Source organism: Myiozetetes cayanensis, unplaced genomic scaffold, assembly GCF_022539395.1.
Source record: "Myiozetetes cayanensis isolate MyiCay16 unplaced genomic scaffold, myiCay2020 scf1, whole genome shotgun sequence".
NCBI lineage: Eukaryota > Metazoa > Chordata > Aves > Passeriformes > Tyrannidae > Myiozetetes > Myiozetetes cayanensis.
The window spans coordinates 17771493-17789192 of NW_026086604.1; the positions used below are offsets into that span (position 1 = coordinate 17771493).

The 17700-nt window shown below is 37.0% G+C and overlaps 1 protein-coding gene across 6 annotated transcripts in view; it reads right to left on the reverse strand.

The window, feature by feature from the left end:
* The window catches only part of ZFPM2 (zinc finger protein, FOG family member 2), a 306937-nt gene that overhangs the window by 106724 nt on the left and 182513 nt on the right, over nucleotides 1–17700 (reverse strand). For all 6 annotated transcript variants that reach the window (XM_050305609.1, XM_050305579.1, XM_050305619.1 and 3 more), the window contains one exon: nucleotides 3066–3177. In XM_050305609.1, the coding sequence (XP_050161566.1) occupies nucleotides 3066–3177 (112 nt within the window). The remainder of the gene's footprint in view (nucleotides 1–3065; nucleotides 3178–17700) is intronic.

Below are 17700 nucleotides of genomic sequence, written 5' to 3' on the forward strand. Positions count from 1 at the left end.
TAGCTATTCACTGTATACTGATGTGTGTTTTTAAATAACTGTTTTCTTCATCTAAAGATTTGTGATTCCACTGTAATACCTTAGCAATATAATCTACATACATATGTACACACACTTTGTGTGTTTGCTTGTTTAGAGAAAATATTTTATGGAAAACATTGAAGGGGAATAGAGAGTTAGCTAGCCAGCTCAAACTCTTTTTAATAGAACCTGCATTCTAGGCACCTTTCCCCATGATTATTCTGTGTGCAATATGTGGGTGATTACAGCGCTCACAACCTCTAGTGAACTGGAAATCAGACTGACATTCCTATGTTCTTCTGAAAGATCTGGGGAAAATTCTGCTCTCAAAGATATCACTATAATAAGCTAAAAGGAAATATGGCATGTGCTTCTGAGTCAGCAACTGATCGACCAGCACCACGTACTTCTAGCCAATTCTAAACTTATCTTCCTCTCAGAAATGTGCCGATTTACTGCACTCATCTCGAGTATAGCATGGAAAACAGCTCCCAGGTGACCAAATCTGCTAGATAGACAATTCCACACATTTGTTCAGCTAATTGCTTTCAGAAATAACAATGTATTGCTAAGCAAACTAACAAAATTATACACATGCAACTACAACATAACATCGAATTATAGCTACATGCCAGCTGACACCGTTTCATTAGAAGTAATGGCACTATAGGAGACAGAAAGCTAACACAAATCAAACCAATGTAACCTGGAATGATGAGATACAAATTGAAGGAAGAAACATTATTCTATTTATTTATTTTACCATCTTCTATTTGACATTGTTTTGTGATCCAAGTCAATTAATCTTTCTAGTACAAAAATCCCAGCAGAGCTCAAGGCAAGAGTAGGTGCTTAATGACCGACAGAACAGCCACCTCCAAGTGAAAAGAGAGAAACAGAATGCAGTGAAGGCAAAGCATATCTAAAACTTATTTCCTGCATTAATTTAGTGAAGTAGCAGTTTTTAAACATGTATTTATCCTCAGATTTTCCCTCAACTTTAGTTATAATAGGCATCTCTGGTAGAGACAATGGAATGCGCCTTGAGTATTGCATAACTGTCTCACCATACCTTGTTAACCAAGTACTAAAATAACCATTATGATCAGTGAAACAAAATCCACCACCTTTGAATGAAAAGACTAATGTTTTGGGCTAATCATATTGTATCAAACTGAAGGAAGTTCTCAGTATTTGACAAAAAAAAAGCCTGTATTTCAGTAGATTAAATCAGACATATAGCACTGAAACTGTGTAATGAATTAGTTAGTATTTGTAAAGTACTTTGAAGATGAAAAGTCCAACTGGTAAATATGTGCTAAGTATTATTATAATTACAGAAAGAATGTAATACTTGATAAGATATTATCCTATGGGAATTTGTAGAAGCTATATTTTGGAGTGAAAGTAGTTTCCCATTACATTAAAAAGTTGTTGCAGAAAAGTTTGCCTGTGATTATTCAATACTATGAACAGCAAACTGCAGCTCTGGATTAATGAGAAGAGCTTCACTGTGTTTGTTACTCAGAGCACTTTGCTGCTTCTTCCACTTGGGCTGCAATCAGCAAGCTGTGAAGGGAGGGCAGCTCAACCCTTTTTAGATCTGAGCCCAGTTCTCTAGTACTGCAGGTGTTTCAGGTTGTAGAATGAATGTGTTGACATTCTGTAATTATAATAGAAAGAATTTATAAGACCCTGGTGTGCGACTCATTTTTAACATGCAAATTCCCTGTTTTCAGCGTTTCAACTTTCAAAGGCTTGTGGCAGTTTAAAAGCAATCCTCTTATAAGTGTATAAATTGCAATGATTATAGGAACAAGTTGTAATTGTTTCTAGTAAGTTTTTAGGAGTCTTTGATGTTATGATTAGTGTTTTGTATGTTAATATATTGATATGGATGCTTATTTGCCTGGATGCTTGTATGCTGAAATGGTCACTAGGTTGCCTCAGCAAACAAATCTTTGATCTCAGTAGGTCTGTTTGGTTAGAAATAAAACCTAAAAGAAATTAAACAAGAACAGTGCATGTTCTGAAGTACTCACAAAGTGCTGAGATCGGTGATTGAAATACAAGGAAGGAAAGTCGTAGTTTTGCAACCTGATCTTTAGGGTGAATGCCAAACATGGCTATACTAAGTAAGTTATTTTTATTCCATGTACTCAAGTGGTGTGTTTTATCTTTTTTTTTTTTTTTTTTTTTTTTTTTTTTTTAACATGCTGTAATGGCTCCATAATCGCATTTAGAAAGCTTTCACAGTGACTGACCAAACAGTGTGGTGCATAATCCATGGTGCTATGGAGTGAACCTGAGACTCTTTGGGTTGGTTCAAGATGCAAGACAAAAGCCTTTGCATCTTGATCTAAAGGAGCTGTTAGATGTGGTAGGTTAGATAAGGCATGTTTGGTAAGGAACCTCATAAGAACCTGTACTGAGTTGATCAGATCTGACAATTCACATAAGGCAGAAGTGATACCCATTACGACTAGCCAACACATTTCAGTGAAGCATCATCACATCGTGCCACTACACAGAGACTGGAATGTCAGAGGTGACAACCCTGAAATCTAGATTCAGTTATCCTCTGTTACCATGCTGACATAAAGTCTTTTCACAGTCCGATCAAGTCCTCACTCTTCTTATAAAACTAGATTTCAGTTAGTAGTCTACAGTGTAACGTAACACAACATGGAGAAACGATATCCAGTATGCCCAATAAAATGTCAAAAAGAATTTATCCATTCAAAGTGTATAGATTTTACTGATGTTTCCCAAGAGGCACTAACTCTCAGAGAGAAATGGATGGTATGTCTTATGTCAGCTGATGTCCTTTGGTGTTTAAAAAGCATTTAATAAACTGCAGAGACTATGTGGGGTTCTTATATAAGTAAAAGAAAAAAAAAAGGGAAAACCAGGACATGGGAGGAAAATGAGAACGAAAACTGACATTAAGAGGAGACATACTATTAATTTTCCTATTATGCAACAGGTATATGTTTGTCTCAGTAGCTTACACAAGTAGAAAAAAAAAAAAAGCTTGTGTTTACCTTTGCTGTACACAATGCAGTTGTTTTTGTTGTCTTCTACTCCTTGCCAAGTCACATCCAGCAACCACTTGGGGCCAGCAGTCAGTACCATAGGGACTGAAGCCTTTGTCTTCTGTAGGAAGGATGATAACAAACAGATGCCATTTGCTTGCCTTGATTAAGAACTTGAACAATAATAGTAATAATAATTTTATTTTCAAACAACAAAATCTCCAAATCCATAAGCCAAGTTCTTATTCCCCTGCCTCAGGATTTTTTTAAAGAAAACACAAGCAGGAAGCCTTAGTTCTTTCATTGATTGAATGGTGAAACTATTATCAAGGATTTTTCCGAATGATATTGGATCAGATCTCCAAGATTAAGCAGATCTCTGGTGGCTGAGAATTATAAAGGGAATGCAGATGACTTTCACAGCAAAGGGCCAACTGTTTAGAAGTGAACTTTAGACACATTGTACTTTATTATCAACAGGATCTCACTATTTCCTGAAACAGACAGGAAAGAATTTAAAGAATTGATATCCATTTCAAAGATATGTTCTGGTTAACATTTGTATTATCATAGGAAATAGTTGTGAATGGATAATGGAATTTTCCCTCTTTTGCTATGTGTTGATGTGTAATTTTACTATGTCTGAAATCATAATAATGCTAATAATTCACTGCACTTTGTCTCCAAAAAGACTAAAAAACAAGTTGCAATAATCCATTCAAAGTCTCAAAAGTAAAGCATAGCACCATCACACTTGAAAGGCATGGAGGCAATTTAATAAAACTATCTCCTGTCCATATTTCACACTCTATATTGAAAGAATTTGGTATTTGAGGAGCTAAGGCAGAGGCCTCAAATTTATTAACATTTAACTCCTGTGGGTAATCCTGAGTTTGTCGGTATGTGGCACTGAGATGACACTCAGGCTTCTATCATTCACAGTTCTTTTTCTCTGTATTAAGAAAGAAACCACAACAGAGAGTACAAACTACAACAGCCACTACAAAACTTTTAATTATTTTTTTTCCTAGAATATAATTCTATCCAAGACATTACAATCTTCTGTAAGAGAATTTAGTCATTTTTATATTCCAACAATAATGCTCTAGTTGGCTCCACTTATGTTCTATTGTGCTATGACTAAGAGAGTTAAAAAAAATTTAAATACAGAAAATTATAATGGCCTTTCCACATACTTTGTCCACATTTATTATCTATGACAGTTTTAGAAATGTAGTGAAGTATAAAAAGAGTTACACAGAACCTACTCACAAAATATACAGCAAAATATTTATTGAAAATAGGATATTATTTAAAATATTTTATTTAAATAGGATATAATTAATAATTATATAAAATATGTGTATATTATAATTATGATGTATCAATATTTAATAATTATGATAGACAAATATATAAAATATCAAATTTCTTCATATTTTGAGGTTTTTTTACCTTTTTAGATTCTAATAGTATTTTATCAAAGACAGTACCTTTTACTTAATATTCACTTCAGATTTTGCATTTTTCATACAAATGTTTGGGCATAAGTCACACTTCGTCTCTACACACTTCATGACATTATTCATCCTCCATAAGTATTGGAAAAAACAGGTAGAAATGATGAATGAAATTAGGAGAAAGGAATGTAACATGTAGCAAAAACATATTTACCTAGTGTAAAAATATTGAAATCAGAGACATGTAATGTCTCAGTTCCTAATACTGCCTTTTTTATGGGAAGTTGCAGAAAGTGTTTGCTAGAGTCAATGCAACTGCATGCACTTACATTTTGAATTTAAATTCTAATTAATAATTGATGAGTAAACAAAACAATTTTATTTATTTTTTAAAAATTTGGTTAAGTTCCTATGTAAATTATCAAGAAGCCTAATATTAACAGTTATTAAATCAGTGCAAAGTATTTACTCATCGACTGCATAGAAAATAAACAAGGCATGAACTGAAAAAGAGCTGCAAGAGATGAGATCTCTATTTTCTATCACAGAAAAGTCTGGACTTTAGTGTAATAATAATGGCCAGTCTTCGCGAGCGAAGATCCGGGGAAGGTCTTTCCACCTTCCAGCCTGCGCATTGGATTTTTTAGGTGAGACACAGTGTGCGCGGAACTGAGCCCACCCTTTAATCCTAAGGTTCATCTGCCGGGGCCAAGCGAGCTTGGACGGTGGCAGCAAGGTCCTTAGGACGTAGGTGGGTTGCCTTTAAGGGCTAACGAGCCCCACCTGCCCGGGAGTGGCCCTGACCGAGAATCGAACCCGGGTCTCCGCGGTGATAGCGCGGCGTCTTTACCACTAGACCAGCAGGGGCTCCTTGGATTTTAGTGTAATTCACACCAAAACGGTTCTAAGGCTGACATGGAAACAATGAAAAGTAGCTATTCCTCACACACCTGGGAATCATACCCAAATTAAATACAAGCTGCAACATGAATGTTAGCAACCATGGTTCCATAGCAATAATGAAGAGGAGGATCAGGACATGTTTCTACCACTTACTGCATTTATCCAACTGCCATTTCAGTCAAACCTTTGACATGTTTTTGTGCTTTTATGTGCTCTCAGTCTCTGGTAATCCCGCATACAATCAAAAGACAGTGTAATGTTATCCAGCTAGTGAACTTTTCCAAGTACACCATAAATGATTAAGACATTCAAACAAGGTGGTTTTTTTTTTCTAAGTTAGTGGGCAAGTTGAAAAGCAGAACGAACCAAAATTCTATCTTTTAAGTGCCAAAGGGATCATCTATTTAATTTCCCCAAGATCTAATTCCTATTTCTGGTTTTCTTCTTTCCAGACATCTGACATTTCATTGTGTCTCTCCCATCTCTAAGGGTATTATCTTCATTAAGGTGGTATCAAAAAGCATCAAATAATATCAGGATCTTCTTGTACTGGGCAATAGTTTATTATCTACATAGTCAGGACAAATAATACGTCCTGGGAAAGGATTATACTTCACCACATACTGCTGAGGAAAAATGAGATGCAGAGATACCATTTGACTTTCTCATGGAGATTAATTTCTCCTTTAGTAAGGGGTAGGCTTAGTCCCAGGCCACCGCCTCAGTTTCCTCCAGTCAAGGTGAGGAGCCCAGGCTGGTGCCTCATCCCTTCTGAGGCAAAGCAGGGCCAGCAGCAGGTAGACTGAGCACCAGCAGCCAGCATATGCATCTGCTTTGCCATTCCCCATTTACAGGGCTTTTTTGGAACTTAAAGAACTATATGGTTATCACTAAATTAGCTTCCAGGTCGGCTTGGCAGTAAAACTCTTAATCAGCTCTGCAGCTGTAAGTGGTCTCTAAGCACTAGAGATAGGCTGGAGGAGGAACAGGACGTTTTGTCTCACAACTCTGCTAGCCTAGAAAAACTGGTGGACACCTCAAAAGAATTTCCCATTCTCCCATAGCTCTGCTCCCAAGCTGCACAGATATGTAAATATACTTCTTTTAATATGAAAGCAAAACTTCACAAGGCCCTGGCTGCTTGTAAAGCTTGGCAGCTCCACTGAGGAATACGAGCAATGGTTTGTCTTTGATGCACCTCACAGGCATATTGTGTGAGCTGTAAGGCGAGTCAGGACCATGGCAGCAGTTCTTGGGGTCTGGCATCCTGTGAGGTTCACATGTTCACAGGAGGTGTTCACCACGAGAGAGGATTGCTCTTGTTGTGCCTTATTACATAGTAAGAACTGAAGCAAGCCTGCTGATTCAGGAAAGGCCATTTCCTTAAAATGGTTAAAATGAAAAGACCCCAGTTCAAGATAACAAGAAGCTATGGTTAAATCAGTCATGCCTTTATCACCTCAAGATTAGACTACTGCAATGCGCTATACCTGAGGCTACATTTTAAATCCATTTGAAAGCTGAAGCAGGTGCAGAATGCTGCAACCCGCTTCTAAAGCAGGATATCGTGCTTTGAGCGCATTACACCAGTGCTTTTTAATCTGCACTAAGTGTCTGTGGGATTTAAGGCACTGGTTACAACCTATGAAGCCTGGGACCTGTCCGTTTGAGATACCTAATTGAGACCTGCCAGGTCCTTTGTCTGAACTGTGCAACCATGGCTGAGAACCACTGAGGAACAGGACAAAAGGCTTTCTTAGCTTGACATAGAAGAAAGTCTTTGCAAGACAACACATTCTTCATGACAGCTCTTCACCTTTGGGACATCATCCCCCTTGAAGTAGTTCATGCTCTGACTTTCAGAGAGTTCTATGAAAATCATCCTGTAATACATGAGATATACTTGTCATCCTGTAAAATTTAGTTGGTCATTCCCAAAATAGTGGTAGGTGTTACCTACTTTATGCTGTTGGGTTTTTTTTACAGTGCTATTAGGAATAACTCTATCTTAAGAAAGGTACCTTTTTATACACACAAAAAAAGGCTTTTTTGTCTTAGGAGCAATAATATTTCAGCTGCTTAGAAATAAGAATTCAAAAACCAAACATAATTTAATTTCTCCCTCCAAAAGAACTGCTACACATTGGTCAAAAGCTTACAAAACATCCTGCCTACTGCCTAAGTATAAGCACAGGGATCTGCTGTCATGGATGTCTGTAATATGGGGCCATACAGTAGTAACCTCACATTTTATAAGTGAGGGCACATTACAGAACCACAGTATTGTTCACTGCTCTACATTAGGTAAGTGTGCATTCTACAGTGGAGTAATTTTTACCTGAAAATGCAATTTCTGCTAATGTCTTCGTGCCATAACTAGACAAATTTGACAAGGACAAGCAGGGTCAAAACTGTGATCTCTCAGGGAACAATTAGAATCAGTTAATGAGGATAAAAGAGGTCAGGAAGGCAACCACTTTTCACTAACCTTTGAAGCAACTGGACAAACAAGGGAGGTAACACTCAATAAATGTTTATATTCAGTCAAGAGGTTAATGGAGATAAAAATAGCCATCACAGTAGGCCGAAAATAGTTTTGCGCTCTTGCTAAAATGAATCGGTGCTGACAAGTAACATTAGATGGGCTCTTTCCTGCAAAAATTTCCAACATATGATGTGTGTGGCCTGGCAGAAACTTGAGGAAACCCCAATGCTGAAAAGAAATACAGTATGATCATTTGAAGTCTGTGAAATTCTGATGTTAAATGTCAGATTGGTGCCAGCTGTTTCCCAAGAAGCTGTGCTGAAGTAAGAAATAGGTACTGAGCTACTGAGCTCATGTTCAGTAAGTCACTGTGACACAACCATCCTGTCCAGGGCACGATGTTCCAAGAAGTGCTCGACATTATTTAAGGAGATGCACTGGTACCCAAAGGCTTTCTTTCTAATTGTATTTTGGTTCCTGCAAACAGATTTTCTTTCTAAATCTTCCAAAGAGCCTGAGTATCTGTGAAAGATAAAGGAGGTTACCAAGACGTCTTTGTGCCCTTTGAGAAAGTTCTCATGCCCTGCTGTGCAGTGTTACTTTATGTAGTCAATTAAAACGAAGAGTATACTGGGAGAAGAGCTGTAAATATACCTCCGGTGCCTTCAGATATGAGTATGGCATAGTAAAACATCAGTTAATACCCCAGTGGAGGTTTCAACTTTGAAGTTCAATTTAAATTCAATTGGATCATCACAAGGTTGACACCTTCTGACATGCTGAAACTGCAGAACATCCCCTTTAGAGAGGTTAAGTTTACTTTTGATGGTCACCATATTCAACACAGTAAACTTCATAAGCTCATCAAATCAGTTCAGCTGGGAAGGTCTCCTAAGGGTCATTCTGGACCAAGCAATAGCAGAGATTTGTCTCAGACTATCCCAAATATTAACTAATATTTGGTTTAAGATGTTTTTGAATAATAATAAGAGTTATAGCTCCATTTTATCACCTCATACATACACTGTGTGATGTGTCTCAATGTATTTCTTTAACATATAACTGATTATAAACTCATCAAGCCCTTAGACAATCCCGTCTAAACAGTCCAGTGGACAGACACAGATACACATTTTGTTGTTAATTTGTATGCAATCAACTGGACTGCCTTTCCATTTCTGTAGCTTCCTTGAAAAATCTTATGTTTTTTCCAAGGAGGACTCAGTCTTGGAAGAACAGTTATCTCAAGGGCTTTTCTAGAAAACCTGCCAGACAAGGCCTGTGACAGCACTTAACAGTGCCCCATCTTTCTCTTCTAGACATGCAAAGACAACTCCTCTCCACTCACACAACACTGGAGATGTCAGGAGGTTTTCAGTGTTGTGGCTCCATGCGGATGACAACATCACCAAATAAAGCAAAGACATGGCAATCTCCAGCCTGAAACTTAAACTAAATGCAAAAGAAATTTTTGAAATCCTTAGTCCTTGTGGTTGAAAAAAAAAACAAACCCAACCCAAAAACTTTGAAAACCTGATACAAACATAGTGATGCAGTTAATTTCACCTAAATCTGTAGAGAGCCTGGGATAACTGTTTTAGTTACTACTTTACAGCTTTATGAGATCCAGTGTTTCAGAGGAGTGTTCAAGTACTGTACCATCCATCAGATACCCATGTACATGAAGAGAGTCAAGAACCTGTGTACCAACACAGAATTGTTGCTTGTGATGGGCCATGAAACTAGTGATGGAGAAAAGAAGAAGTTACTTCCAAAAAAAAAGTATCTTTTTTGGTGATAATAGAAGAAAAAGAATAGGCAACATTTGAAGAGGTTGTGGTCAAACCAAAGGCTTTTAATGTTTCAAATACAAATAAGGGGGGAAAAAATACACACACAGATGGAATCCCAATAGACAGCTGGGATTCCCTGCAACTGAGAAACCCTGCTGTTTACCCCAAGAGATCATCACTTGTCAAGTGACAAAACTGAACATACATTTCACCATGCATCTATCACCACTATCTACATTTCACCCACAAACCTAAAGCAGACCAAAGAAATTATTCAAACAAAAAACCCCACACTCCAGGTATGTTAGTATTTTCCAACACTTGTCAGGATTTTAATATGATTTCAAATTTTTTATTGCTATCAAATATGCCTTCCTAATGAAAATTAAATGTGCACTAAATATGGGGATCATTTTGTGTTACCTTCCTAGAATGCACTTTTTTCAAGTCTGTAAAACAAACATAAATCAAATGTCACTCTAATTTAGGTATAAAGTAATGGTCTCAAAAGTATCTTCAGTTTTTTCTATTTAACCCAGGATATCCTTAGAACTCTTCTTCAACTTTAAACCAGGAAGGTTTAAATTAATCCAAATTCTATAGCACTTTGTCCTAGATGAGAGTCTTGGTGATTTCTTCTGACTACTCCTGTGGCCCTGGAGGAGATGACAATCAATTCACTGGAACAGGAATGGAAAGGCTGGAAACTGGACCTCTGAACACTCAATGATTTTCCACTGCCCACATCATCCTGCCTTGATGGACTTTCTACTCCTGCCCTTCTCTCCCATTAAGTCTTCATCTGGCTTCAGTCCAGAGCTGCTCCTCCCCTGCCTTGCCCTCCCACCTCTTCTTTTTTTCCCATTTTATATATACCTAACTATGTATACATAATTTCTCCCTTTCTCAAAGAGCATGGCATGGATAGCAGTGTATTTTGCCATCACTCTCTTGACTTGACTTTCTCATTTTCTTTTTCCTATTACTCTCTGCCCTGTTCATTTTGTTCCTTGGGAAAGCAGTACATATATATATTTACTGTGTGTTTACATGATGACCAGAACCAAGAAATCATATTATTAGTCAATGCTGTGACGAGTATAAACATGATGAGGATGTTCTGCAAGTTGACAACTCTAAGTGAATCATATCTATTGTGGTGAGTTAATACCTGTGGGTAGCATGTGCCCTGTTAGTGTGTCTTAGCGCTCAGGTATCTGCCATGGGTGTTGAACCTTTCTGCTTTACTGTAAAGTTGAATACTTTGGATAATACTATTTCAGAGATGACATACACCTGTACTGATAAAATCACACACTATATAACTTATCTTTAGACATGATATAATGCAGTGCTGCTTGCACACTTTCACACTGAATTATCAGTGCATTTTTCCTAGTGGGTTAACCTTATTGTTGTAAATTATTGTCTACTCTAAGAATTTCATCTCTTTCTCTGCTAATGAGACCATGCTGATATTTACCAGTACACACTTGTCGAATGAACTTGCTTGAATGTAACTTCTTTCACTTTCACTAAACATTTCTCATGAAAGATAGATGAATCCTCTGCTTCTATGGCTCAGCTGCAATTCTGCAAACATTAAGTTTACGCTGGATGGGCTGAGGGACCAAACTCTGGGATAAACCATCAATCCTTGGTAAGCTTTTGACAATTGGTCTCTTGCTTTGCACAAATATCATTGGGGTTTGGGGTAGTTAATGTGACAATAGATATTCTGGATGACCAAAGGGACAGTTACAGAGGTTTTCTGAAGACATGAATGCATTTATATTGCATACGGACTAACGATGCCTGGCCCCATGGTCCAGCTATTTACACAGAAGCCATTCACAATGATTGTTACATCTACAGCTTAGTTAAAGTATGGTACTGAATAATATCTGTTTTAGAGCAATTTTGTAATTTTTTTCTCCGTTATACTTTTTCTTATCCTGGAATGGATAATTTAAACCACCTTTTCAAGTTCAAATTTCATGTATCATATGTTTATTTTTATCAAAAGGAATAGAAAAAGGAGTAGTGACAGGACAAGGGGGAATGGCTTTAAACTGAAAGAGGGTATGTATAGATTAGATATAAGGAAGGAATTCTTCACTATGAGAGTGGTGAGGCACTGGTACAGGTTCCTCAGAGGATAAGATTTCTCATCGCTGGAAGTGTTCAAACTCAGGTTGGATGGGGCTTTGAGCAACCTGGTGTAGTGGTAGGTATCCCTGTCCATGGCAGGGGGTTTGGAACTAGATGATCTTTAAGATCGCTTCCAACCCAAACAATTCTATGATTCTATAAATACATTAAAAATACAAGATTTGAAAAAGGACATGCATAAAGCCTTCTATAATTACACAGAACTACAGATTAGCTACTTATAGATTCTCCTTATTATATATTATTATTACTTTGTTTGGAACTGCAAAAACAAGTTGTGTATTTTACTTTAGAAAAGTGAATGTTTTTGTCATGAATGGAGAATAAGTCATGATTTAGCAGCAGTAAAAGACAATGGCTTTTTTAGTTGCTTTTTTTTTTTTTTGCTCAGAACCCAAGAGATAGAAAATAAAAAGTTTCTTGTTTATGCTTGTCCGATGTTTTAACTGTATAAACCAATGCAGCTCTATTAGGATTACATTTCCAATGACTATTGTGAGGACTTTATGAAATATATATTCAATACAAAGGTATTTTAGTCAATGGTGTAGGTATTGCAGTGTAATTCTCTTGGTGATGCATCACAATACTTGAACTTCAGTGGTGCACACACTGAATGCACACAAAATATTATATATAAATTCCTAATTAACTAATTTGAAAGTGAATTAGGGAATAGAAAAAGAATTTCTATGTATTCTTAATGACTTTCAAGATTTTATGTTTGTTTTCATTAGGCTTTTTTTATATATCTTTACCAAGAGGAAACACTTTACTTTAAAGTAAGAATCTAAATCCGACATATAATCCTCTGCCCAAATTTTAAATTTATTAATATAGCACAATCATTTAAGGTAGAAGTTTAAGGCATGATTCAACAACCAGAAGTCTACATGTATGACTTTGATTAATTATTTTTAGTTCAGTTAAAACACCCCAGTTTATCTCCTTTTAAGATTATCCTTGACATATTTAGAAATCCTAATGCAGATTTTATGGCCCACACCTATCCCTGATGGTGCTAATGGACTAGACATAATGAATCATTCTAATTTGGATGAAAGGACCACACAACATTGTGGCAGTCCTTTAGAGAATTAAGGCTCAATTCTGATCTTCTAGACTTATGAATGCGTTTTTGGGATTAGGCCGCGTATCTGTACATCTGTTGAGTCTCAAGGGGTGTATACTCAGCTAAGTATTCTGACCTTCCAATGTACTGTATCAAATGTGTGGCCTTGGGATATGAAAGGATTTGATTGCAACTGTATTTTAACACTGACTTAATATATAATTATGGGGTAAAACCTAATTCCTCCTTACATCTTCATGTAGAAAATTCCTTCACTATTAAGCAGACACTAGGATATTTTTTACCCAGTGAGTACGATAGTAAATGGAACAAATTGAAACACCCTTCCAGGATAATGTAAAATCAAGGACAATCTTCTTAGGAATGCCTTTAAAATCAGCTTCTTGTGTCTGTAAAACAAATTCAAATTATCTTCTGTGAGTGTGTTGCTAGTTGGTATGCTGTTGCATTATGCACGATAGTTTATTGCTTATGTAAAAATAAACTGGAACAAGGTCCCTTTCGTGATTTTCACTGTTACTCTATGCTCTCTTGTTTACAAGTAATAAGGAGAGGAATTAACTTTGCATACACATTGTATATAATACTGACGGAAAAGTTTGCAAATAACTGGAATCTTCGGTTATTTTATATTCACTTGTAATTTCTATTTTTCTAGTCTATCAAAGATAGAAAGTTGTAAAATTTCCTTTAGCTGGTTTAATTTTCATAAGATAAGCATAGTGTTTTCATGCAAAAATTTTAATCTTCTTTTCCACTGAAAACCCCTTCCCAAATACTATCAGTAAGAAACCCCTTAAAAATAGTAAGAGATTTGACAAGAAAATAAATTCAATAGATTTTAACATATGACTATGCAACATTTTAGGGGCTTTAATCTTTCTTCTATACCACCAAATTCTGTATAGATTTTTAAATAAATAACAGTGGTATAAGTAACTGATTAATATGGGAATTTCAGAGAAAATACATTCCCAAATTCTGTGCTCTCTCATCAATACGATTTTTCACAGATCTGAATTACATATTTATGGTGCTAACATGTTCTTTCATTTCAGAAGGCTTGGACCAAGAAGATGAACTGAACCTTTACCTTGCAAGCAGTTACTTTCTTCCAGTTGAAGAATATGCTACACATAAGCAGGTAATTTTTTCCTTGCTGCCTTAAAAGCATGAGGATTTTATTTTACTGTTCTCACACAAGAATGAAAAAAAGTTCCCTAAAATGCCCAGTGGCAGACTAAAACGATCCTCATTTTTTGTAGTTTGTATGACAGTTGTGTAACACAGCTCTCATATAAATTGTTTCGGTGTACTGATTATATGCAGCATGTCTAAGAACTGCAACAATACAAGTTTCCATGAAAAAAAAGTTTTCAAAGAATCGGTGAAGGTCCTTCACTGGGACTGGAGATAAAGATGGAGAGTCCAGCAGCGGGACTGGTGAGTACGGTGCTCTGGTTCCAGTAAGACTCAACAAACAGCTCAGATCAGAATCTAAAGTCCAGGAAAACAGCCTGTAGCTTCGAGATTAGCTTTCTCACACTATTCCTGAGCTAAGCCAGTACAAACATCATCATGAATGCATAATTATGATTACGCACTACACTATGCATAATAGATCTTAAAATCTGGAAACAAAGAAGTAGTGTAGGAATGTTGTTTTCAGGCTTTTGGTTTTGAACACAATGAAGCTGGTGTAAGGGTAAGAGACTTTCTGTAAGTAAAAAACAGTTCTAAGAAAATACATTTGACTTGGAAAATTCATTCAGATACTTACGAAACATTTACACATAAAAGAAGGGGTAAAAGGAGATAGGGACCTGGTGCTATGTTTATAACTTGAAACTAACAATGAACGAAGCCCAAGCCCCTCCCATTTTAACATATTTTAGGAAACTCAAAAAACCCTATCACTTGGAATAAGTAACAATAGACAAAGAAACTGGCAGCTTGGCAAATTTATTTAAAGGATCTTATTCTCAGAAAGAAATAAATTAATTTTTTAAAATTCTTTACAGCAAGAGTTTGACTATGAACCAGTGTTCATTTCTGGGACCGACAGATATACACAGGCTGGTATCCTAAGTTTAAATGACAGTATTGATAAAAGAGTGATGCAGCTTTCTTAAAAGGAGCTGATGGATTCTTTGACTTTCATGTGTAGAAACAAAACAGCATGAAAATGATTAATGCAGTAAAGGGGTGTATCCACAGCTAAAGAATATTCATGTCAAATTCTTGTCAACTACCAGATTGAACCACTTTGGGCCAGCAGTGCTACAGCTCTGTGTTCTCTAATGGGGTGCGTTGGGATCTGTAAAGACTCTGGAATCACAAGTCCAAGGAGTGGTCCTTAAGTGGAAGTGGGTTGACTTTCAAAAGTAGGGAGAATGAAAAGAAACAACAAATTTGCACCTAGGTTATAGGGGTCAGGTTAATTTTTTTTTTTCTGTTCTATGAATTGAAAATTCAAAGTGGTAATAAGAATCAAGCTGTGTACCACCACACTGCAGACTGAATTTAAGTGATTAGAAAACTATTCTACTGTTGGCTCAGACCAGTTTCACAAAAAAATTATTTTTTAATTCCAGAAGGTAATTTTTCCTTGAAGGCCTTCCCTGGTTCAAAGAAAACCCAATCCAATCAAATAAAATCAAATCAAATCCGTTTAGCTTCCAGTAAAATTTTCAAATCAATTTTCAGATACCCAAGGAAAAAAAAAAAAAAGCCAGCTTACAAATGTTCCCAGCACTTCAATATCCCAGTGAAGTCAATAAAAGGAAAAGAAAGCCCCTCTTCAGTTGTGTGTTATGGAGCCAAGAAATCAACCTAACACCACAAACAGCACCAGCAGTATGAAAAATCAAGAGCTCGCAAAGAGTAAAAGCTTTAGAAATTGGCAGAATCAGAGCGGACCAGGCTATCAAACTACACAAGATAGTAAAACTTTATACCAGAATTTTTCTTCTTGTCACAAAATTTGGCATTACAATGCCACAGTAGTGCAGTCACCATATCTGTTTCAAACAACTACCCCATATCACTTGGCACTAAGTGGCAGCATCTGTTCAAGGCAGACTTCAACCTGGCGTCCCAGCTGAGCAGGGTTTTTTCCCTGCTCCCAGGAGATATGAGCCTTCAGGTGAGATGAGAGGCTGCTGCCAGCATGGGGCATTGGTCTCACATGGCAGCCTCCAGGCTTTAGGGTCACTGCAAGGTTGCACAGCTGGCATTGCTATGGTGGTCACAAGCCTTCTCAGTTTTCAAGGGAAGGAATTCTCACAAGACCAGATCCATTTGCACATTGAGGGGAGGTGGCCATATCTGCAGTGCCTCTGACAGCTCCTTCTAATTCTAAGGGGAACAGTTGGGTGATGAACGCTTGAAAATCTGCCTCTTCACTGCTCTGCTATGGAGGTGACCTGTGAGCAAACTTTCTTTTACTAACCCGTGGATGGTTAACAAGCACAAGCAAATGTAAGCTGCGACATCAAACAACAGAAGGAGCTCTCAGATCCAGCACTGGTGGCAGCATGGCCTTACGGTCCACATCAGCTGCTCGAAGGAGAAAAGGAATGCTCAGGACCAAGCACTCCTGCTGCTTGCAGCTCAGGCGGATCCGGACCCCGCTCCTTGAAAGTTCAAGTGAAACTTGATTTACAGCCACACCTTGGGCTGACGGGCGAGTGCTGGGAGAGCTGAGCGAGGTCTGGACAAAGAGTGATGGGAGGCAGGGGCGGGGGGCAGCGGGTTCCCTTAGTATTATAAAAATGCATCTTATTCTGTTTTTAATCAACGAACCTTATCCAGCAATCAAGGCAGATATATAATAAGCTGAGCTACTGTGTAAATCTAAACATTCCCCACAAATAGAAAAGATACAGCCTGAGCTCTCTGATTGTTACTACGGCAACTATCTAAAATGAAAATCTTGTTAACCCTTTGCATGCTGTAGCCACCCATGCATCAGTGTTAGCTGACTTCTGTGCACTTATCTCTCCTTTTTCCCCCTCAAGAAATTCATAATTGTATTGCTTCACAGTAGTTATGCTCTGGTTATCCTATTTGAGACTGAAAGAACTGTGATAGGTGGTAGTTTCACATGTACAGCTGAGTTTTGTTACTTGCTCATTACTGGGATTATAGTTCAAAAAACAACTAATAAAACACAAGAGAAAATCCCTAGATTACTCCACAAGGCCTAGGATTTTGATTAAAACCTTGACAACAAGAATGCGATGATTTCTAGTAAACCACATTACTGCCTTTTTTCTTTTAGTTATGAAATTATTTGACTGTAAATAGCATATTTTTCAGAGGAATTATTTCTCTATAGTGCTTTATAGACAGGCCAGTTTTAAAACGTTTATTTAAAGTTTATATTTCTTAAGTGCTCCACAGAAGATTGTTTTATTGAAACAATAGGTCAACCTCAGTGCTTTGAAAATTAATGGTCAGGTATTTGATTTGAAAAATTTCTTCAATGCAAGAAAATTTAGACAAAAAGAAAACTGACTTTCTTAATTTTATAACTTGAGATGATTTTACAATAAAATTTCTACTTGTATCTATTTTGATATACAAGACAGTTTCATTATAATATCGATGTGGCAGCATCATGACAAAGTGAATTCTCTGCAGTTCTTTGTTGAAAACAACTGAAGCCATGGAAATTTTTCCATCTTCAAAGTGAAAGAAGCAGGACATGGCCTGTAGACATCAATTCTATTGATTC